Here is a 24,822-nt window from a genome sequence, read left to right on the forward strand (position 1 = left end):
TTAAATATTCCAGTAACCATAACCCCTAAACCCTCCTCTCTCTATACACCCAGATCCAATCCACTAGCTAGTCCTGTCAATTGAGCCCCAAACACATCTCAAATCTATCCACTTTTTTCCTTTTCCACTACTACAACTCTTATATGAACAAATACATCTCTATATCAGTTATTATGCAGTATGATAGACCTGTTCCTAGTCTCTCTACTTTTACTCTTGCCTAATGTGCTCCACAAAGCAATCAATATAGTCCTTTAAAAATATGTTTTTAAAAATCCCACTGCTTTTTATCCTCACTGGCTTTTCAACCTCTTTACATAGTGTACAAAAACTGACATTTTCCACCCCAGCTTTCTTTACAACTTCACTTACTTTGTGCTCCTTCTTGCCAGAACTCACTACACCTCACTGGATTTTCATTTCCTCGAATACATGAAGCTCTTTCCCACATCAGAGCCTTTACACATGCTTTTCTGTCTGCTAGAAAGCTCTTTTTCTGCTTCTACATGACTGGCTTCTCCTCACTCTTTCAATCTCAGTTTACATGTCACTTATACAAGTAAGTACCGTCTGGCCCTCTAGCTAAGTGAATATGGCTCGTTCCACTCTTCTCGACCAGAGTACCTGTCCATTTCCTTAATAATACTCACCACAATTTGTAATGCTATATCTATTAACTTCTTGATTCTTGACACTGTGTTAATGTTTTACATATTCAAAAAAATAAGGATGGAAGAAATCTAAAACAAACAGAAACAAGTGAACACCACTGCATTTCAAATGAATAACAAATACACTGAAAAGACAAAGAAACTATAAACCCTGTAGCGGGTTGAATGGTGCCCCCCCAAAAAAATATATGTCTACATCCTAATAGCTGGAACTTGTGAATGGATCTTATTTGGAAAAACAACATTTTCAGATATAATTAAGAATCTCTGGATTGTCTGGGTCAGCCCTAAATCTGGTAAAAAGTATCCTCAAGTATCCTTATAAGACACAGAAAGAAGAGAAGAAACAAAGAGGAGAAGATGGAAGCAGAGACTGCAGTTTCACAGCCACATGCCAAGGAATGCCTAGAGTCACCAGAAGCTAGAAAAGGCAAGAAACAATTCTCCCAAAGCCATTGGAGGGAATGTGGCCATCCAATACCTTGATTTCAGACTTCTGGCCTTTAAAATTTTGAAAGAACAAATTTCTACTGTTTTAAGTGAGCAACTATGTGGTAATCTGTTACAGTAGTCCTTGCTGTTGTTTTAGTTGCTAAGTCATGTCTGACTCTTTGTGATCCCATAGACTGTAGCTTGCCAGGCTCCTCTATCCATGGGATTTTCCAGGTAAGAATACTGGAATGGGTTGCCATTTCCTTCTCTGGGTAATTTTTCAAACCCAGGAACGGAACCGGGGTCTCCCACATTGGCAGGTGAATTCCTTACCACTGAGCCACTAGATGTGATCACAGTGGTGTGATCACTCACCTAGAGCCAGACATCCTGGAATGAGAAGTCAAGTGAGCCTTAGGAAGCATCACTATGAACAAAGCTAGTGGAGATGATGGAATTTCAGTTGAGCTATTTCAAATCCTGAAAGCTAATGCTGTGAAAATGCTGCACTCAATATGCCAGCAAATTTGGAAAACTCAGCAGTGGCCACAGGACTGGAAAAGGTCAGTTTTCATTCCAATCCCAAAGAAAGGCAATGCCAAAGAATGTTCAAACTACCACACAATTGCACTCATCTCACACGCTAGCAAAGTAATGCTCAAAATTCTTCAAGCCAGGCTTCAACAGTATGTGAACCATGAACTTCCAGATGTTCAAGCTGGATACAGAAAAGGCAGAAGAAGCAGAGATCAAATTGCCAACATCCACTGGATCACTGAAAAAGCAAGAGACTTCCAGAAAAACATCTACTTCTGCTTCACTGACTACACCAAAGCCTTTGACTGTGTGGACCACAACAAACTGGAAAATTCTGAAAGGGATGGGAATACCAGACCACCTGACCTGCCTCCTGAGAAATCTGTATGCAGGTCAAGAAGCAACAGTTAGAACTGAACCTGGAACAACAGATTGGTTCCAAATCGAAAGGAGTACGTCAAGGCTATATAAGTCACCCTGCTTATTTAACTTATATGCCGAGTACATCATGCAAAATGCCGGGCTGGATAAAGACAAGCTGCAATCAGAACTGCTGGGAGAAATATCAATAACCTCAGATATGCAGATGACACCACCCTTATGGCAGAAAGTGAAGAAGAACTGAAGAGCCTCATGGTTTTTAACAGGTAGATGTAAATACAGGGGTAAATGTACATTTCTAAATTATTCTCTCGCTTTACATGCTGCAAATGTCTAGAAACAATAACACCTCAGCAAACGTAGTGAAGAGATCCTGGTTGCCAAATATCATCCTCCCCTAAAGGAACCAGGGCTCCTTGGATAAATGATTCTTTCTGGGGCTGAGGTAGAAAAAGTACAAGATGGAAACAGAATATTTGGTTATCTTAAAGAAATAAGAGAGTGTTGCAAAAATGATGAGGATATGCTAAAAAGATAAAATGAAAACTGGAGGGGCCTTTCACAAGTTAAACCTGGAACAATTAGGGTATCAAAATAAAAAATGAAAATAATTATTGTAAACCACTATCTAAAATAAGAACCCTTGAAAGCATATTAATAAAGAAATAAATAAGAGAAAGTTCCTCCTTACAGAATGCTAATTAATAAATATAAGATGAATGACAGAAAAATTGTTGTACAATTTTGCAATCAACAGAGTAATATTCAATAACTGATTCAAACAAAACCATCAATGGACTCTAAAACCAATGGAGGAAAGTCTGATAATGAGCAGGATAATGCCATGGTCTCAAGATTTCCCTGCAAATTACATAGCAATTACAAAAAGGTAATAGCAACTTGTACTAAAGAAATTTGTAGGTATAAGGTACTTTCTGATATGAAGAAGCAAGGAGAGTAAAATATTATTTTGGGGTCAGTCCTTCTAGAAATGCATACCCTGACTCTAATTATGAGGAAAAACAGACAAAACTGAATTTTACATTTTACAAAATAATGTGGGTTATAGTCTTCAAGAAAAAATCAAAAAGAAGTTGGGGGGGTGGGGAGGTATAGGAACTACTCCCAATTAAAGGAGACAAAAGGTATGATGATCAAGCTGGTGAGAAAATAATTATGAAGGAGATCATGGAGCTAACTGATGAAACGATTGATTATGGATTAAATAACAATAACCAATACAGTATTATAAAGTAAAATAAAGTAAAAATAAAAAGTTCAAAAAAAAAATCATGATTATATAAGAAGATGAAACGTTATTAGGAAAACCAAACTAAAGAATTTAAGAACAAAGGAGCATGATGTTTGCAACTTATTTTCAAAAGTTGGATGAAATTAAACACACATACATAATTTTTATGTATGTACGTATGCATATATGCCAGAGTGCCGGGGGATGTATAAGTAGGGGGGAAGAAGGGAGGGAGAGTGTTTGTGTTAGTTACGGGAGAAAGGGAGGAAGAGATGGGGGAAAAAGCAGTGGGACAAAATGTCAGCAATTGGTGATTCTGAAAAAAAGAGTAGAAAGAAGCTCTGTGTACTATATTTTACAACTTTTCTGTAAATTTGAAATGACACTAAAATAAATACTTGAAAATATATATATTTTCTGGCTGCTCTCTGAAAAGTCTGTTGCAAAAACAAAAGAGGAATATTGGCTTCCCTGGCCCTACACCAGGGAAAGGCCAGTAACAAAGAGGAACTGTGCCTCCTCCCTGGACCCCAAAGCAGCAGACAGCAGCCCCAGTGAGCTGGGACACTTGGTGTTCCATGCCTCTACCAGGATAACATTAGCGACTGAGTTGATCCATCACCTAACGCTTTTCACCACACAGCAGCATTTGTAGGACAGAACCTTTCTGATAGTCTGTGCTTTACACGGGGATTAATGCCAGCACTGAGTAGCAGCACTCCCTTTCTCACCAACTCATAGCTGCTGAGGGGTGGGGAAAATATGATGTCCCCTTCCCACTCCAGCTTTGCCCAGAGGCATACCCAGTTATAGGAACTACTACACAACATAAAAAGAGTAAGCTTCTGGTTTCCCAGCAAGAACATCAGAACAATAAATCTCTGACAACAGAGGGCAAAGGGGAAATTAAGGGCTTAAGAAGGAAGAAAGCTAGGACAAAAATATCATTTAAATCTGTATAAACAGTACTGAGCTCACTGCTGAGGTGAGCTCATATGTGTAATATGTGAAACCTGTCAGAAGCAACTTAAGAAAAGCACTGAGATCTCAAAACACTGCAGACTACCACCAAGGTTCCACATCATCTCCTGGGTAACATGCACAGGAGACAAACCAGAATAGCATACAAAGTCATAAAGACTTTGGAAATTAAACCTTTATTGGAGTAAAAACAGCTAACATAAGGCAGGTCAGGACGTACAGTCTGAAACTAATCAGGTTGACTGTCAGCTAAAAAGAAATCACATGTTCACATAAGCAAAAAAAAAAAAAAAAAAAAAACTTCTAGCATTCTCCAGAAGTTTTAGACAGGAACCTGCATCTCATAACACAATATTCAAAGTGTCAAGAATACAATCCAAAATTAACATACAAATAATCAAGAAAACCTAACGAGCCCTCAAGGAGTAAGACAGGCTAAGTCACTTCAGTCCTGTCTGACTCTTTGAGACCCTTTGGACTGTACCCCTCCAGGCTCTTCTGTCCCTGGGGATTCTCTAGGCAAGAACACTGGCCTGGGCTGCCACGCCCCATCCAGGGTATTTTCCCGACCCAGGGATCAAACCCATGTCACTTATGTCTCCTGAATTGGCAAGCAAGTTCTTTACCACTAGTGTCACCTGGGAAATCCCAGGAAATAAGATGAAATGTGCCAACCACAAGATGACCCAAAAGTTGGAATTCTCAGAAAAATACTTTAAATCATGATACAAAAAGGGAAAGCAGACAGTTTTGAAAAAAAGGCAAAGACAGACATGCTCAGCAAAGAAAAACTAACTACTTTTTAAGAATGGAAATTTATACCGAAAAACACAATAATGGAAGTTAAAATTCACTAGAGGGGCTAAACAGTAGTAGAATGGATACATCAGAGGATAGAGTCAGTGAACTTGAAGACAGATAATTCAATCCAAACAACAGAAGGAAAAAAAACAGGGAGAAAATGAGCAGAATCATAAAGATATTTCAGACTATATCAAAAGATTTAGTATTCCTGTTATGTAAGACTCATAGATGCAGAAAAATATTTGAAGAAATAATGGCTAAAAATTTCCAAAGTGTGGTGAAAAAGGTAAACATACAGATTTAAGAATCAAAGTGAAAGCCAAACAAAAGGAGCAAACAACAAAAATTTTTAATGAAAGACATTTTTAAAGTATTAAGAGAAAAACTGTTGTTACTGTTCAGTTGCCCAATCACGTCTGACTCTTCACAACCCCATGGACTGAAGCACGCAAGGCTTCCCTGTCGTTCACCATCTCCCAGAGCTTGCTCAACTAAGTTCATCGAGTTGGTGATGCCATCCAAACACCTTTCTGTCGTCCCTTTCTCCTCCTGCCTTCAATCTTTCCCAGCATCAGGTTCTTTTCTAAAGAGTCAGCTCTTCACATCAGGTGGCCAAAGTAATGGAGTTTCAGCTTCAACATCAGTCCTTCCAATGAACACCCAGGACTGATCTCCTTTAGAATGGACTGGTTGGATCTCCTTGCAGTCCAAGGGACTCTCAAGAGTCTTCTCCAACACCACAGTTCAAAAGCATCAATTCTTCAGCACTCAGCTTTCTTCACAGTCCAACTCTTATGTCCATACATGACTACTGGAAAAACCATAGCCTTGACTAGACGGACCTTTGTTGACCAAGTAATGTCTCTGCTTTTTAATATGCTATCTAGGTTGGTCATAACTTGCCTTCCAAGGAGTAAGTATCTTTTAATTTCATGGCTGCAATCACCATCTTCAGTGATTTTGAAGCCCAAAAAATAAAGTCAGCTACTGTTTCCACTGTTTCCCCATCTATTTGCCATGAAGTGATGGGACTGGATGCCATGATCTTAGTTTTCTGAATGTTGAGCTTTAAGCCAACTTTTTCATTCTCCTCTTTCACTTTCATTAAGAGGCTCTTTAGTTCTTCACTTTCTGCCATAAGGGTGGTGTCATCTGCATATCTGGGGTTATTGACAAGTTAAATGTACAGAAAATGTACTTTAGAAGCAAAGGTGAAATAGAGACATCCTAAGATGAAAGAAAATTAAGAGAACTTGTCACCAGTAGACCTGCTTAAAAAGAAATGCTACAGAGGGAATTTCCTGGCAGCCCAGCAGTTAGGACTTGGCACTTTCACTGCCAGAGGCCAGGTATGATCCCTAGTCAGGGAAACAAGATCCCACAAGCCTCACAGCATGGCCAAACTGTTTTAATTTTTTATATATATAAAATGCTACCACAAAGTGAAAAATTGGTCATATAATTCATTTGGAAACTTTTTAAAAGAATAAAAAATTTCAAGAATTATCTTATTATTTCAAGAATATTTTTACTATTATTTTATTCTTATTTTAATTCTTATTGGTTTATTATTTCAAGAAATTTTAACTGAAGGGTAATCATGAAAAGAAAGAACAAAGTTGGAAGACTCACAGTTTTCCATTTTTCAAAATTAATTACATGTTAATGTGAGTAGCAGCTTTATTCATAAAGCTTTGTTGGCAAAACACGTTTTGTCAATGGGACAGATGTTCAGTGAGAGGGAAAGAAGGAAGTTAAGAAAACGTTTCAAGAAGGAGAGAATAATCAACTGTGTCAAACACTGCTGAGAGTTACAGTGTTAGGAGAATTGAAAACTGATCACCAGTTATGAATCACATGATGGTGGGGTGACGTGAACAGATAAGTGAGTTAGTGTTGAAGTGTGTGTTAGTCGCTCAGTTCTGTCCAACTCTGCGAACCCATGGACTGTAGCCTGCCAGGCTCCCTGTCCATGGAATTCTTCAAGCAAGAATACTGGAGTACATTGGCATTCCCTTCTCCAGAGGATCTTCCCAACCCAGCGGTCGAACCCAGGTCTCCCACATTGCAGGTGGATTCTTTACCATCTGACCCTGTGTACCTAAGGTACTAAAAGATAGTAATTAAACTGCCTGGATAATAGATTAAAATCTGTAGAATTGTCAGAGATCCTATTCATCTCTTTCCAAAACAGAAATTTGTCTGTCTTGGCTTATTTAAGAAAAAAAAAAAAAAGAACTTCTAGTGCCAAGCAGTAAATAAGTATCTGATCTAGTTTCGCTTCATTAAACATCTACCTCTGGCCCCAGAAAACAGCTCATCATTTGCAAAAAAGGAACACCTCAATATCCATGAGACATGCCCTGTGTTCAGGGACTGCGATCCTAAACTGCCTTGGCTTCCTCAATCTTGCACACTACTTCACACTTTTATTCTCCCTCTCAGCTTAACTCAGCTCCACTTCCACTGACATCTCTTCCTGGTCCCTTAATCTAATGTGTAGCAGGCTTACCTCCCAGTCAGTTCTTAGTTTACCATCTTCTACTCCCGGACTCAGGAGTCACTGCATCTCAGCACAAAGGGCAGAACACAGTCCAGTTTTCTTTTTTTGCAGTATAGCTTTCGGGGGGTGGCTTTTTTTTAAATTTGAGGATAATTGCTTTAGAATGCTGTGGTGTTCTCTGCCATACATCAATGCCAATCAGCTATTTATCTATCTATCTATCTATCTATATCTCCTCCCGTTTGGAATCTCACTTTCTATGCTTTGTCCTAACAGAAACCCAGCCTATGCTGGTCTTGAAGGCAGGCTGCAGAAGAGAGGTCTTTTACTGATATTTATTGATTAGAGTTGAAATAGCATCTAGAAATAAAAAGTATATTTCTAACAGGACCAAAAGAAGATGATCCCTACTACAGAGGACATTAACATAAAACACAATCACCTTAGTTGTTAAGTACACAGAATATGAACACAAATAGTAAGTTAAACTGAAGAAATACTAAAAGACTATGAATGGTGTTTCTTGTTTGTAAAGACAAGAGTATGACAAAGGCAATGGGAATGTTAGGTACCCTTGTGTTAAAACAGTGACCAAAATTAGTCATAATAGAAAACAAAGTTCAACTGAGGATTCTTAAATGAATCTAAACAGATTCAGTATCATGGCTCACATTAGTGGAAAAAAATTTTAAGTGACACCTATTAAAGAACACTCAGTGACTAAAACACTTTTTCATCAAATAAACTAGGTTTTCTCTCTTTCTCCTTTATCTAAACATAGGCAATCCTGGGGGGAAAATTTCCTTCCTTTATTTAATAGTCTGGAAAGAGCCTAGTAGAAAGAATGAAGCATCTATTTATTTCTCAAATCTGCTCGATGCATAGAGAGAGGACGTTACCAAGCCATGACCACTATTCAGTTCAGTTCAGTTCAGTTCAGTCACTCAGTCGTGTCCGACTCTTTGCGACCCCATGAATCATCGCAGCACGCCAGGCCTCCCTGTCCATCACCATCTCCCGGAGTTCACTCAGACTCACACCCATCGAGTCAGTGATGCCATTCAGCCATCTCATCCTCTGTCGTCCCCTTCTCCTCCTGCCCCCAATCCCTCCTAGCATCAGAGTCTTTTCCAATGAGTCAACTCTTCGCATGAGGTGGCCAAAGTACTGGAGTTTCAGCTTTAGCATCATTCCTTCCAAAGAAATCCCAGGGCTGATCTCCTTCAGAATGGCCTGGTTGGATCTTGCAGTCCAAGTTTCATCTAATTCACATGCACTCATGCACTCACGTGCACAGAGGTGTGCTGATCTAGTTATCAATCTATACCCCTGTGGCAGCCTCATGACCAAAGCTGTGACAGCTGCCCCACCACAGTGCCATTTGCAGTCACTGAATGAGGTGAGGCTCTGTGATCCATAAAATGAAAGTACCCATGTTTTTGGCATAGTGAGTTAACTAGCAGAGGCAACTCCTATGAAGAGAGGAAATGCCTCAGGGAATGTACTATCAGCTTTAATCCAGAAGTTCTTCTTAACTGGAGTCCATTCATGGCTTCAGGATCTTCAAACTTCCTAAAATTGTCAGCAAAATTTTGTGTCAGTATATTTTGCTGGAGAAAATGTTCATAGCCTAATTTTGGGAGTTGGCAACCTTCTTCTCTAGTGGACTTGTTTTTCAGTCACTCAGTCATATCCAACTCTTTGCAACCCCACGGCCTGCAACATGCCAGCCTTCCCTGTCCTTCATCTTCTCCCAGAGCTTGCTCAAACTCATGTTCATTGAACTGGTGATGACATCCAACCATCCCATCCTCTGTCATCCCCTTTTCCTCCTGCCTTCAATCTTTCCCAGCATCAGGGTCTTTTCTAATGAGTAGGCTCTTCGCATCAGGTGGCCGAAGTACTGGAGCTTCACCTTCAACATCAGTCTTTCCAATGAGTATTCAGGACTGAAATCCTTTAGGACAAACTAGATAGTAACTATTTTAGGCTTTCTGGGTCACATGGTCTTTGAGGGAACTACTCAAACTCTACCACCGTAAGCACAAAAGCAATCACAAACAACAATATATGAACAGGCATAGCTGTGTTCCAGTAAAACTTTTATTTATAAAAACAGTGCAGGCTCAATTTGGACCACAGACTGCAGTCTGCCGAACCCTGTGTAATCCATCACACTCTTAGTCATTCCCTTCTATGAATCAAGGACTCTGAAATTCAAATCTTTCTAACTACTGAGCAATTTTTAAATACACTTGAAGATACCAAAGAGATAGACTCATTCTTCTTTGATCGACTCAACTTAAAACAACTCTTAGTTTATTAATTAACAGTTTGGGAGGTTAGAAGGCCAGTCACAATCGAGAAGGTTGAATTTTCTGCTCGGGGTCTCAGAGACTGAAATCAGGATGTTCGGAGGGCCACATTCCTTTGTGGAGGCTCAAGGGAAGCATTCATTTCCAAGCTCACTCAGGCTGCTGGCAGAACCCAACTTCCTGTGGTCGCAGGACTAAGATGCCTATTTCATTGCCTCTGTCAGCTGGGAGCTGCTCACAGCATCTAGAAGCTGTGTGCCTTCCTTGCTACATGGATTCCTTCACCTTCAAAGCCAACAAATATGAAACTTCTCTTCTTGAACCTGAATTAGACAAAGCCACTCCCCAAAACCTTTGCAAAACAGTCCCTTCTTGACATATACACCCTACTATATATAAAAGAGATTAACTAATAAGGACCTACTATACAGCACAGGGAACTCCACTCAATACTCTATAATGGGGAAACAAACTAAAAAAGAGTTAGATACATATGTATAACTGATTCACTTTGCTGTATACCTGAAACAGAGAGAACACTGTAAATCAACTCTACTCCAATAAAAAATTTTTTAAAAAAACAATAGGGGGGAAAAAATCCCTTCTTGATATATATCTCTTGCTGAAATAGCTAAGAAATACAATCCTTAAGCTTCCTAGAAGTGAACTGGTTTGATTGTGAAACTAAAATCTGTGAGGCACATGCTTCATTTCTTGAAGGAGCCTTTAGTGTAACTGAATATTCTGACCTTTTGATCTTTCTGAAGTTTTAGCAAAAGGTTATACAGCACACCCTTGGCTTTTTGTCTGTGTTACACTTTCAGAAGCAATTTCTTGACTTTAACATTCTTTGCCATATCGATAGGCTCAAAATTAACTAAAGCATCTAGCACTCATTTCTGTTTAACAAGCCTTTTCTCAATTTACCTTTTGTTCTCATCTTTTACTATAAGTAGCAAGAAAAAACTAGGCAGTACTTTCAACATTTTGGTTGGAGATCTCCTTGGCTATAGCTATCTATCCAACTTCATCATTCAGGTTCTGCTTGCACATTCAAAGCCCGAAAAGAGAATCCCTCTCGAGTTAAAGCCCTCAAATTTTAAAATCTTTTTTGCCAGGAAGAGATCAATCCCTTTTAAGAGCTCATCTGATTAGGCAGGATCCACTGAGGACAATCTTTCTTTCTTAAAGTTAACTGTGAAGACAATATAATCTAATTGCAGAAGGATCTCATTATACTCATGGGTCACACCCACACTCAAGGAGAGGGGCAGGGAATCTTGGGTGCCACATTAGAATTCTCCCTACAGGGACTATTACGCAGCAATTTTGAAATTACTTTCTATGTACTATAGGAGGTGTTGTTCAGTAGCTAAGTCATGTCCAACTCTTTGAGATCCCATGGATTAGCAGCACACCAGGCTTCCCTGTCCTTCCCCGTCCCTGTTCCAGAGTTTGCTCAGACTCATGTCCACTGTGTTGATGATGCCATCCAACCATCTCATCCTCTGTCGCCTCCTCCTCCTCCTGCCCTCAGTCTTTCCCAGCATCAGGGTCTTTTCTAATGAGTCAGCTCTTCACATACGGTGGCCAAAGTATTGGAGCTTCAGCTTCAGCATCAGTCCTTCCAGTGACTATTCACAGTTGATTTCCTTTAGGACTGACTGATTTGACCTCCTTGTTGTCCAAGGGACTCTCAAAAGTCTTTCCCAGCACCACAATTCAAAAGCATCAATTCTTCAGCACTCAGCCTTCATTATGGTCTAACTCTCACATCTGTACATGACTATAGGAAAAACTATAGCTTTGACTATATGGACCTTGAACAAATGAGTAAATACACTGGTGAAGCTAGAGGACAAATTTTTCACTGGAGAAATGAAATACAAATACTGAATGAGGAAAGGCTAGGAAGCTGGATTCAAATTGGACATCTCATAGTGAACTCATGATTTTTTTATGTATTTTGCTTATTTTTTGGTTGGTTGGTTTATCCCTCCAGCCCCAACTCTGTCTTCTGAAACAGTCTAGAAGATTAACACCTCAGCAACAATGAATATAAGTAGTGCCCTAGATCTTGATTTGTAAATAGAATTTTCAATTCAAGAGAGCCATGGAATGCTAGAAAAATCAGAACAGAGTAGTACAAGGTGAGCCAGGAACATTTTGTTGTGCCAGAATGTAAGAAAGTACCCCCGAAATGATGGGGATATGTCAAAAGGATAGAAACCAGTGTAATGGAGTTTCTATTAAAGAAAAAGCTCTGGAAATATTCAGGGTTTGGAAAGAAACACAAATGTTTTTTAAATGAATTCATTTTTTAGAGTTATATTTGCAGTTATAACCACCAGTTACAACTGCTTGAGGAAATAAAAATATACCTAAAATTCACAGTTTATAATATTTTATGCCTAAGAAACAATATTTACCATTAAAAAGACAAGACTAAAATATTTCATTTCCAAATAATAAGGGCAATTTTTTGGAGAGGTTTTATATCAGAATAACTACATGTACTATTCAAACATAAATAAAACATTTGAAAGTACCTTTTTCCCAAAATTCCTTATAAAATTTCTAATCTCCGTAATTAAAGTACAGTCATAGAGAAATGGTCCACTAAAATGTCCAAGTGTTATAGGGTCCCCTGAGCCTGTCCTCTCCCACTTTAGCCAAGCAATTATGAAATAAATGGCACAGAACCATTTTAAATGGCTGAAGGTAAAGTATGGGTCTACGAGTTTAAAAAATAGAGAAAAACATTCTCTGGGACTTCCCTGGTGGTCCAGTGGTTAAGACTCTGCACTTCCTCTGCAGAGCCCTGGGTTCAATCCCTGGTCCGAGAAGTAATATCCCACATGCTGTGGGGGGCCAAAAAAAAAGAGAAAAGAAAAACACTCTCTGACTGGAAGTAATATACTAAAATTCTGGTTTAGAATAAATGAGTTTTAGATGACAATATAACTACAGTTTTTAAAGTATGCTTTTCAATGGTTTAAGGGTTGATTCTTGTTTATCCTTGTCCTACCTTCCTAGTGATTTAAACCTGAAGAAGTAATGTCCCATTTTCTCGGATAATATAAGCAATAAATCCCATGAACTTGAGATCAGTAATCTCCATATTTTAAAGAAACAGCAGAACCTGATTTTCAAAGAATATCTTATAAAGAGCTTCAATATAGAAAACAGACAAAACTGGAATCTCTCTGGCTGAAGGAGGCCCCCCTGCCCCTCACTCCCACTCTGAGGCCTCGCATTCCACTCGACTAGCTCCAAACAATACCTTATGTAAAGGTTCTCGTGTGATCAGAAAAAAATGTTTTTCAGATGCATAAAGGAAAAAAGGTATATAAAAATTGAAATCTTAATTGTGATTATATTTGGGTTGTAGAATTATGAGCAATTTTTCCTTTTCAAATTTGTAACAGTCAATAAAAATTACTGTTGAAAACTCAATAAACTAGTTTTTAAAAGTATAAATATAAATACTGTCCCTGTAATGCAGTATGTAACAGAAATATATATATATATATACACACACACCACTAGAAGTATACCCAAAAAAAATACATACATTCACATAAAGATATAAAGAGATAAAAATCTAACAATATAACAATTTAATAACATAATTAGAAAGGCCTGTTTATATTTGAAGTACATAATATTTTATCATAACAGATCAGATATATTTAATAGTTTCTCTTAATGCTCTATTGGTTGAACTTTCCAGTAAAGCCACAAGTTATTAATTACTCTTCGAATCAGAAAAAAGTTTTAAAAGTTAAGAAAAAGTGTCCCATGAAATCTGCTTCCTTCAAATAATAATACTTGCATTTCTAAAACCCATCACTCAAGTCAAGGAGTACAATTAAGCTAAAAATACCATTTCCTAAATAAATAGTCAATTATATTTGCTTCTGAGACATGGAGAGAGTAAGTATTTACCATGATTTTGAAATCAAAATAGAGATAACATTAGACAAGGTTGGGAGAGTTACAGTACTAAGTTATAATATACAGTTGTTTTTCACATATTGGTAATTAACTTAATATTTTAATTTCCTATATATCTACATAGATTTATCCACCTTCACTCTACTTTCCCAATAATCTTACATATATATATATATGTTCAGTCATTAAGTCATGCCTGACCCTTTTGACCCCATGGACTGTATGTAGCTCATGAGGTTTCAGTCCATGGGATTTTCTAGGCAGGAATACTGGACTTGGTTGCCATTTCCTTCTTCAGGGGATCTTCTTGACCCAGGAGTCGAACCTACATTTCTTGCTTTGCAGGCAGATTCTTTACCACTGAGCCACCTATATGTGTGCCTGCGTGCTAAGTCACTCAGTCGTGTCCAACTCTGCGAGACTATGGACTGTAGCTCGCCAGGCTCCTCTGTCCCTGGGATATTCCATGCAAAAATATTAGAGTGGGGTTTCCATGTCCTTCTCCAGAGGATCTTCCCAATCTAGGGATTGAATCTGTGTCTCCTGTGACTCCTGACCTGCAGGGGGATTCTTTCCCACTGAGCCACAAAATAAGCCCACGTGCGTGTGCATGCGTGTGTATGAAACTGAAACTGCAGAAATAGCCATATACAGAACCACCAGATGCCTTTCTTCTCAAAATTTTCTTGGCTAAAACCTAAATCCACAAAGTCTTAGTTTTTATAATGTAAGAAGCCCTGAACAGCTGAAATCATTGGTAAGAGCTTAGAAACTAGCAAAAAATATATATCTTTTCCTTACATTTTTAAAGAAAAACTGTCTATGGTAGCCATAAACTAAAAAAGAATAAGTTAAATAAGAGTTTTTAAAGCTTTCATTTCTACAAACTCATTGTTTAAATAAAGTTTGGGATTCCCAAAAAGCTTCAAATCAAACAGATAAAAACAGAACGATTTGAGTGTAAGACAGAGAGGCTGATCTGGAGCACTGTCTGCTTTATTTCCTTACCATCATCACTCTAAAAAAAAAACATCTTTGGTAGAATCTTTAGAGAGGTGATTTTAAGATGAGGGGAGAGAAACTCTAGTGGAATACCTTAAGGGGAAAAAAAACACTATTCAAGCCACCATTTCAATACAATTGCATATAGCATTAAGTTTAAGTTTTATCTGAATGCTGTTTGAACCATCTAACACACACTGGACACTCAATGAACAGCCAATAAACAAAAGGAGAGGCATGAGACTGCAACCCTCAGTAGGACTGAGAGGTATTTCAGTAGACTTCAGCAGAGGGGAGTTTGAAATACACTGCATTAATTTATAGCAGAAATTATGGTAGCAACAATAAGCTGTGAATAAATGTGCGTGGAATTAATTAAATTCACTAAAATATTCTCGGTCATACTTACCTTGGTATTGGCCATATCCACAATATACTGGTCTCCTTTTATACATTCCATTACTTCAAAACCATCTCTGTCAATCACTTTGGCCTGAGAGCTTCCAGATACAACAAGTATCATGTCTCCCGTGTTACTGTACTGTAATGACTTGATCTGATGGCTAAGCAAAAAAAAAAAAATTCTGTTAAGACACAGAATATGTTTATACTTTCACTCCATTAAGCACTGTCAGAAAAAAAAGTCATTCAACTATACAAGTTGATAATTTATAAAATCAGGAGCATCAACCTCAAAAGAGCCCTCAACACCAGTGGCTATCCTATTAAGCTCTCCTCCCACTCTCCACAGCAATCCATTAAAAACTTCTCTACTCACTTTAAATCTTCAACCCAAACAACTCCCCCTCTCTAGTTCTTGATTCTTCCTGATTTGTCCCAGAAGAAACATATAAGGACTGCCTCAGTGTGCTCTCATTACTGTTATAAATGTATCTGCTTCTGAACTCTTCTCTTTGATTACAATGATGAAAATGAACCTCTTCCTGCCCAAAGCATATCTACCTATATTCTGGATCCCACCCCTTCCAGTCTCCTTGGGAACCTATGACTAACCTCTCTCTCCTCCCCTTCTCAGCTAAGCTGTCTAAAGAAGTTTTCATCTCCTCCCTTATTTCTCTAGCACCCAGGTGGCACTAGTGATAAAGAATCTGGCCTGCCAATCCAGGAGACACAAGAGATGTGAGTTCAACCCCTGGGTCGGGAAGATCCCCTGGAGAAGGGAATAGTAACCCACTCCAGTATTCTTGCCTAGAAAATTCCAAGGCCAGAGGAGCCTGGCAGGCTACAGTCTATGAGTCACTGAGAGTCGGACACAACTGAGCATACACATACACACAGAGAATCCTTTTCACCCTCACCACCCCACTGAAAGTGATCCTGCCACTGTGGCTATAGTGGATGCTGTGGTGACCACCCACATCAATCCTTTCAGGACTGAAGTACTCATTCCCCAGCTTCCAGTATTTGGCCTGCCGGTGGCTTACAGCTGAAGTCTCAGGAATTTTTCTGAGTTGCAGAGAACTCCCTCTTTCAAGGTTATGTTACTATCCCAAAGCAGCCCACATTTAAGGACTGGTCAATGTACAGTAAAATGGCCCAGCCCTCTGGTTCAACTGGGAATACCTCAGAAGGGTTATTCCAGCTTCAGATCTCCCTGTGGAAATCAGTTGAGGTTGCTGTTGCAACCACCTGGCAATTCAGTTCCTCCATCTTCCTAATGCTGTTTTCCTCACAGTTTCTCTCATAGGGGCTGATTCCAGAAGCACTCCTCAACAAATCTCCTACATGCAAATCCTGAAGCTTCAAAATATGTCTTGGGAGAATCAAACCAGAGAGGGTTGATATCAAAAGTAGACCTATGGAGCTATTCCAAAATAAGATTTTAGAGTGATGTCGATCATGGACTGGTTAGCAATGAGGCCCCCTTCTCTGGTGGGACCTAGTCCCTGATGGGCTGCAGCAGTGCAACTGCATTGCTAAAACTGTTGGTGAGACGGAAGGCACTGGCTGGTGCAATATTTCAGGCATTTGAGAGCACAGGAAAAGAAGTAATTGAAAGGACTATGGAACTAGGTAGCTATTGCTAGGGGCAGTAAATACAATGAAAAAAGTAAATGAAAGGCTGAGGATGGTCATTGCCAACTAAAGACTATAGTGTGGAAGCTGGAGAGTCTATCTGGCAGCATATAAAGACAGGGTTATTGCTCTCTCAGGTAAGTGCTGTGCAGTCACTGACCCCCACAAAGCAGGTGTTTCTACCTCTATTAGGAAGGAAGACCAAAATCACTGGACATTCACATGTAAATCAACAGCAGCATACATTTACATGCTTAAACCAGAGCTATGTTAATTTTCTAGTCCTCTGTCTTAATACAGTCCCAAGGGACCTGGATGACCTGGACAATACAAAGAAATTCACGCTGGTCCCAGATCTCCATGATAGCATGTTAACTGTATCGGGTGAGCAAAATGTATCAACTACATTGGTTAGACATGCTCTCCAGGAGATGAGAAGTAAAACGTAGAAAAGATCAGGAGACTGAGAAAAGAAGATATGGGGATGATCCATGTAGACAGACAAACAAAAGTAGAAATCAAAAATGAAGCTCTTTGTATCACATGTTAATCCCAGAAAGCATCAAACTTAAAAGAGGCAATGAACCACCATGCAGACAAAGTGAGTTGGCCAGTTCCGTTGACATTAGCTGGCTTTAGTCATCATCCACTACTCTTTATGCAGTAGGCTCATAAATGAACTGGTGGTGGTGGTAGAAGGGATGAAAGTCACACACAGGAAGGACAACAGCTCTCAAGGTTAACCTAACTACTGCTGAAGGGCCAACCTGCTAACAGAGGATTATGGTAAGCCCCCGCCCAAAATCAATACTAGGCTAACTGACATGTAAAATATGAAAAATGACAGTAAGTGTACTGGGAAAAACAGAGGGGAAGGCAGAGTAGGTATCAAGGGGGCAAGAATAAATGTTTTAAATCGAGTGGTCAGGAAGTAAATGACTGAAGTGTCTATCAGATAACTGAGGGAGTAAGTTACATAGATATTATCTGGAAAGTACTAGAAAGGATCTGCAGCAAAAGAATATTTGGTATATTCCCAATGTGGCTGTAACAAAGAGAGCAAAAGGAACCAAAGGTCAGAAGGCAGCAAGTAGGCTGGTGCAGAGAGCCATGTAAGCCACCAAAAGGACCTTGGTTTCACTCTCTTTGGAAGAAATGAGAGGAAATCCAGCAGAGCATTTTGAGGTGAGAAATGACACAATCTGACCTACACTATACAGAACCACTTTTTTGTGCCTGGACCATTTCATAGTCTGAGGTCTATGGGGCCCTTCTTAGCATGTTTTTTAAACACATTAAAAAAAATACACCACACACACCATGGAAATCATTTTTAAAGAACTATAAATTTTTTTTTTCAAATTTGTGACATAATATGTGAGCTTCTAGACTAATGTATCAAGTAACTATGCCTAGAGGCAGGTCTAATAGCTACTGTAATTTCAAAGCAGTGATGAGCATGAAAGTGAAAGTGAAATGTTAGTTGCTCAGTCATGTCCAACTCTTTGCAACCCCATGGACTACAGCCTCTATCCATGGAAATCTCTAGGCAAGGATACTGGAGTGGGTAGCTGTTCCCTTCTCTGGGGGATCTTTCCCACCCAAGGATCGAAACTGAGTCTCCCGCACTGCAGGCAGATTCTTTACCATCTGAGCAACCAAGGAAGCATCTGTAACAATGGTAACATGTTACGAAAATATCTGAAATCTTCAGGTGTACCTGTGACTTTGTTGTCTGCTTTCACAATTAAAGGAAGTGCTAAATTTCAGCTAGAGGTTAATGAAAGGAAAGAAATTATTATTTAGGTTCACAGAAATTGGGAGAACTAGATACTGAACTTCTAAGCCAAGCCATAGAATTTTAAATAACTATTATTAATAAATTAAATGACAAGGTAAATTTTTATATTTCTCGTTATTTAGTTGCTAAGTTATGTGACCCCATGGACTCAACATAAACCATGAGGTCTTTTGTGACCCCATGGACTATAGCCCGCCAGGTTCCCCTGTCCATGGAACTTCCCAGATAAGAATACTAGAGAGGGTTGCCATTTCCTTCTCCTGGGGATTTTTCCAACCCAGGGATAGAACCTGCATCTTCTGCATTGGCAGGTGGATTCTTTACTACTGAGCCATCAGGGAAACCTAGTAGAAAGAATTCTCAAGGAATTCTAGAGTGTACACACACACACACTCACACACACACACACACTCACACGTAACAACCATAAAAAAGAGTAAAATTTTGCCATTTGCAACAACATGAAGAGACCAAGAGGGTACTATGCTTACTGAAATAAGTCAGACAGAGAAAGACAAATACTATATGTTATCAATTGTATTTGGAATCTAAAAATAAAACAAATAAATATAATGCAACAGACTAAGAGATATAAAGAACAAACTCATGGCTACCAGTGGGAAGAGGGATGAGAAGACAGGCAAGATAGGGGCAGAGGATAAAGAGATACAAACTACTGTCTATAAAATAAATAAGATGTGAGGATATATGTACTATATATATATTGCACAGCACAGGGAAGAGCACCAATACTTTACAATAACTTTAAATGGTATATAATCTATAAGAATATTGAATTACTATCTAATAAAACTGAAACTAATATTATAAATCAACTATATTTTAATTTTAAAAAACAGGTAGAGAATCAAATTAATAATCAAAGCCCAAAATATAAAATTTCTCTATCAAAGATAAAAATGATCACTTTTTTTAAAAAGCTGTATTCGGCTATAGTGTCCTCTATCCATGTAATTCTGTTGTCAGAAAATTAATTAAATTCCTTGATTTATCCTAACAGGTCAAACTCAAAATAAAATTGGCTTCAACAGTAAAACAATTTTAACAAAATGTTAGGTCATTTAGTCCAATTTACTTTCTAAGTGTATAATTTTAAGGCTGAGAAATAAATAGGTTATTTCATTAAAAAAAAAACTATTAACTCATAATAACTGTATCTTCTAAAAATAGAATATACACAAAAAGTTAGAATTCCTGTATGTCTAGTTAGGCCTGAGTAAGGTTATTCCTCCTGGTTGGTTACCAAATCCAAATCAGATATTTACCAATGAAACTGCTTTTATCCACAGCCACCACTAACTAGAAACTGCTGCTCAAAATTTATGCTGTTTCTGGTAAAATGATGAAATGCTAGCTGATAGTTTCTGAAATATTTATTCTGCAACAAGTCATTCTTAATGTACAAATTCAGAGTACTGATTCCAATGGCAAAGATAATGCAAACAAAGATCTGAGTGAGCTCTGAGGTTATAATATGCGACAACGTGAGGAACTTCACCACAATCCCCAAGATCAGTGTATCGAGGTAGATGAGAAACTGAAGTACCCAAACCAGATGCTCATGACAAAGGAAGCTACGAAAGCGAAGGTGAGGCCACTCCCAGGGCCCCTCCTTCCTATAAAAGAAAAGTCTCTCTGGCCTCATGACTTCCTTTCTGAAATACTGGGAAAAAACGAGGTCCTCAGCCAAGTTCTGACCAGAGTCCCAGATTCAAATTAAGTCTGTAAGTAGGCATCAATACTAATAAAATATAAGGTCACTTGTTTGACCAAATGTGTCAGTTATTCATTTAGTCCCTCAACTCCAAATTCACCCTTCACTGCTTGCTCTGCAAAAATGGATTTGAGCCCTTTAAATAATTTCCCTGTGCCAGTTGGCATGATGCTAAGTCTTGTCCTTAGAGAGTGCTGGAAAGGCACTGCAGGAGAAAGGGGTTTTCCTCCCTGGAGCTTGTGTGTTCCTCTTGGTGGGTTCCTACACCACACATGGCTTCTCCAGTCTCCAACCTCTGCCAATGGGGCAGCTGCTCCAAGACCAGGCTTGTGAAGCGCACAGCAATCAGTAGACAGTAGCACCCAGGAGATTCCCCAGTACTTCCCTCAGACAGTTTTATATCAGAGTGATCAGGTGAACCGAGTTTCTGGCAAGTACTCCTGTCACAGAAACGTCTTTATCATTTAGTGAGCCACAGCCTTGCCCTCTCAAATAAGGTCTAAATCTCAATCCTGGAAGCCTCTTTCTTAAACATCCTATGTGCTAGGAGTAAGGCTGCTTCTCTTATTTGTTATCCCTATATTCTTCAGAGTTCACTTTACTTCTTAGTAGCCAATCCCTCATTACACCAATCCCATGATACAGTTAGTATTTCTTTATAGTACGCTTTCCCTGTTCAAATTACTGTGATTTCTCTCTCTTAATCAGCCTCTGACTTGCCAAAATCTCAAGTGATTAATCAGGAACTGAGAAAGCTATAGGCCATTTAGTCCAATTTTTTAAATATATGAACAAACAGGTCAGAATTTCGATGATTAGTCAGCCAAGACTGCTAAACCGAAGTCTATAAAGAGAGAAAAGAATGAACCAATTAGATCACAGGGTGTATCTTTCTTAACAGTATTCCCATTTGGAGACAGTTAATTTTCTTCAAGAACCATGAAAGATCAAGCACTTTAAGCAATAACTTTTCTTTTTTCTGGTGAACCATTTTTGTTTCCAAAGGGAAATGAAAATCTGAAGAACGCAGCAAAATTTAAGAAGACAGGGTAGTGGAGACAGGTCAGTGGCTCCATTTCTCTGGCTATCTACTCTGCCAAATTGCTCTATTCACATTTGGAGGGAAATACAAAATCCTACCAATTCCACAGTAATATTCATCTTAGTTTCACAAGAAAGCCTAACATTTTCCCTCTGTCTCATTTTATGTGCTCTCTTTGCCAACACTGAAATGAAATGTTCGGCATCAAGCTCACCATTCCTGGCCCACTTTGCTCTTAATTCTGCTAGCCACAGAGTTAAAAGGACAGGATTAAGAATCATTAGACACAGTACTAAGGAGAATTAAAGGGCTTGTTCAAGGGGCGTAACATCTGCTCCTCAAATTCCTGCCTAAACAACTAAGATTCCGATCAAAGAGAAGAGAGGGAAAGGGAAAGGCAATCTGACAGTAAACTGGAGTCATAAGGAAGTGAATGTTCTCTCAGGGAGTAACTCTGACACCAGAGGAAGGCTTAGTGACATTGCACAATTCCTTCTGTGAAGTTATTCATGGGGCAAGTGGGAATATACGAGTATAAGTGGAGGGGAGTGGGGAGGTGAAGATTGAGGATCCTTTTAAGTAGTTTTTGCTCTGCTAGCAAAACAAGCTGGGACATGCAAGACAGATAAACACAGCTGTTTGGGGCTGTCACTTGGGGCTCAGGAGCCAAGGTGTCCTGATATAGTGAAAAGCGCACCGGAATGTGAGTCAGGAGGCCAGCGATCCAAGTCCTCACTCTATTGCTAACTAGCTGTGTGACGACGAGCAAGCCCTTTGGCTTTGCAAGACTCAGTCTCCCCATTTCTTTCCAAATTAGTAGATGGAACTAGAAGACAGCGCTATGCAGAGAAGCTCCAGAGATAGCGTTCATGTATGGGCTTTATACCGTTGAGGAGTCCTGGTTTCCTCCACTGAAAAACCTGGAGAAATAATACTTACAGGATTGAGATGAAGATTAAAAATAAGACACATTTATGTGCTGCTAGTACAGTATATGAAATAAGTAGTTGCTATTTTTACTACTTCTTTACTTCCAAGGGCTCTTTAAGATTATTTGAGGGGTATAAAATCTTGATGGCTAACCGTAATGAATACATTTGAATCAAATACATGGAATATTTCAAATTTATTACGACAAGTTAGTGTAAGTTTCACATGTGTTTTAATTACTATTAACCAAAGTGTTCAAGAGAAATATCCTTACATCTTTTTTCATTTTTTGCACCCACTCACAAAACTCAAGCGCTATGCCAAATATAACTACTACTATGTTCTTGAAAATGTAAGGCAATAATAGAGAAAATGTAGTTTCAGATTGGCATGCCGTCTTCCTACAGAATTGGATGAAATTGTCTGTTCCTTCCAGGTATGTAAAATATATTATCTAGTGCTTGGAACAGGACAAGAAAGTGAGAAACACGAGACAAGACTATCAAAGGTTTCTGTATGAGAATATCAAAAAACACCGATTTATTCCATGCTGAAATAAATATCCAGCTACTTCAACATTTTAGCTTTTATACTAAAGAGGAGATTTCCAATGCAAAATTAATTAGGACTCTATCACCTACTGGCTTAATATACTAAATGTTAGGAAGCCAGTAGTAACTTTACAAAATAATATATCTGTCAAACAAAACTAAGGCCACAGAAAACTTCTATCCAGGAATAAACACTAAAGTTAATCAATAACTCTCCCATTAAAATGTATATTCTTACTTATAAATATGATGAAATTACTGTCGTTCAAGTGCATTGTAAGTTTCATGATTTTATATGATTTCACAAGCAAGCTCCATGGTAAAAGACAATGAACCTAAATATTTAAACAGTACATTTCGTATCTTCCGAGGATTAGAGAAATACAATCAAGAACAGCCAACCAATGAGGATGATTAGCAAAAACTAAGTCCTTGCTCTAATTATTCCTCACAGCTTTCTTTATGCTATGTTAAGAATAATTCAAGTCTTAATTCTAATAGCAGAACAACAGGAGCTCATCATTTAACAAAGAATAAAAGGTGTTGAGGGAGCAACAATGGGAGAGCCCTAGTTTAGGCCTCTCTACAAAAGCAACATTTTGGTGGAATTTAAGCATACAAAGAAGCTAACCATGTTTGTGAATAGGGAGCAGGCAGCAAGCCATAGAGAGAGCATTCTAAGCAGGAAAAAAGTCTTGTGTAAAATCCCTCAGCCATTTTGTTGAAGCAAACTGAAAAAAAGAGAAGTGGGCAGGGGCCAGATCACATAGGATTTTACAAATCATGGCAAAGCATTCATAAATTTCAGTAAAAATGCATCAGGACTGTATTAAGCAGTTTGGCAGGTATAGTGGGGGAAAAGAGACTACTGCAGTGCTCTAAGTGAGATTTAAGCAAGGAAGATGCTTGAGTTGAATCCTGAAGGAGGAATCTGGAAGAAATTGGAAGCACATGGAGTATAGGTAAGGATGAAGAAAGGACCAAGTACAGGGGAAGGAAGGGAGAAAGTGGGGACAATGAACTAACTGCAATAAAACTTCATGCTGTGAAGTCAGACAGAAAGATAATGACAACTATAAAGTCCTTTGAAGTTTTAGGAGAAGAATAAAAACATAAGACTAGAAATTAAGGATTTCTGAAAGATCACCCAAGAATGTTAAAATGTCAGTGTAGGGGAGAACCTGAAGACAGAACAAAAGGAATATATAAAGACAGGGTCCTTGGGACTTCCCTGGTGGTCCAGCAGCTAAGACTCCATGCTTCCAATGCAGGGGGCCAGGGTTCAAACCCTAGTCCAGAAACTGGATTCAACAAACCACAAGTAAAAGATCTTGCATGCTGCAAATAAAAATTCTGCATGCCACAACTAAAAAAAAAAAAAAAAAAAAAAAGATGCTCTACATCACACAAGGAAGACTGAAGATCCCACATGCTGCAACTAAGACCTAGCACAGCCAAATACATCACTAAATACTAAAAAAAAGAAAAAAAAAAAAAGGTCCTCCTTAAAAAGAAAAGCTATAGAAGACGTGTACAAATAATAGCTGCCAAGTTATGCATTAAATTTCCCTAGTCCAAACATCAAAAGAAATAACCTCAAAAAACATAACAATAGGTAGAAATATCAGAATTAGAAACTGAAAGACCTGAAAGATAGAAACTACCCAGAAATTTTTACAGAAAAGGACTAGAGTGATTAGAAAAATACCTCCCCAAAAGAGTACAACAGCCTCATGTGGAAAATATCCCACAAATCAAGAATTCATAGGGAAATACATTCTCAAAGTAGAAAGATTGCCCTTATGAAAACGGTTATCACATTAGGCCGCTAGCAGCTAAAAATGACGCTCAAGAGATGACACAGGGCTTGACAAAACGAAAATGGACCAAC

General features: G+C 38.7%; 1 protein-coding gene across 2 annotated transcripts in view; it reads right to left on the reverse strand.

Annotated features, from left to right (window-relative positions):
- The window catches only part of WDR70 (WD repeat domain 70), a 267,755-nt gene that overhangs the window by 174,204 nt on the left and 68,729 nt on the right, over positions 1 to 24,822 (reverse strand). For both annotated transcript variants that reach the window (XM_068990587.1, XM_068990588.1), the window contains one exon: positions 15,245 to 15,398. In XM_068990587.1, the coding sequence (XP_068846688.1) occupies positions 15,245 to 15,398 (154 nt within the window). The remainder of the gene's footprint in view (positions 1 to 15,244; positions 15,399 to 24,822) is intronic.

This window comes from Capricornis sumatraensis, chromosome 18 (assembly GCF_032405125.1).
Source record: "Capricornis sumatraensis isolate serow.1 chromosome 18, serow.2, whole genome shotgun sequence".
Lineage (NCBI taxonomy): Eukaryota > Metazoa > Chordata > Mammalia > Artiodactyla > Bovidae > Capricornis > Capricornis sumatraensis.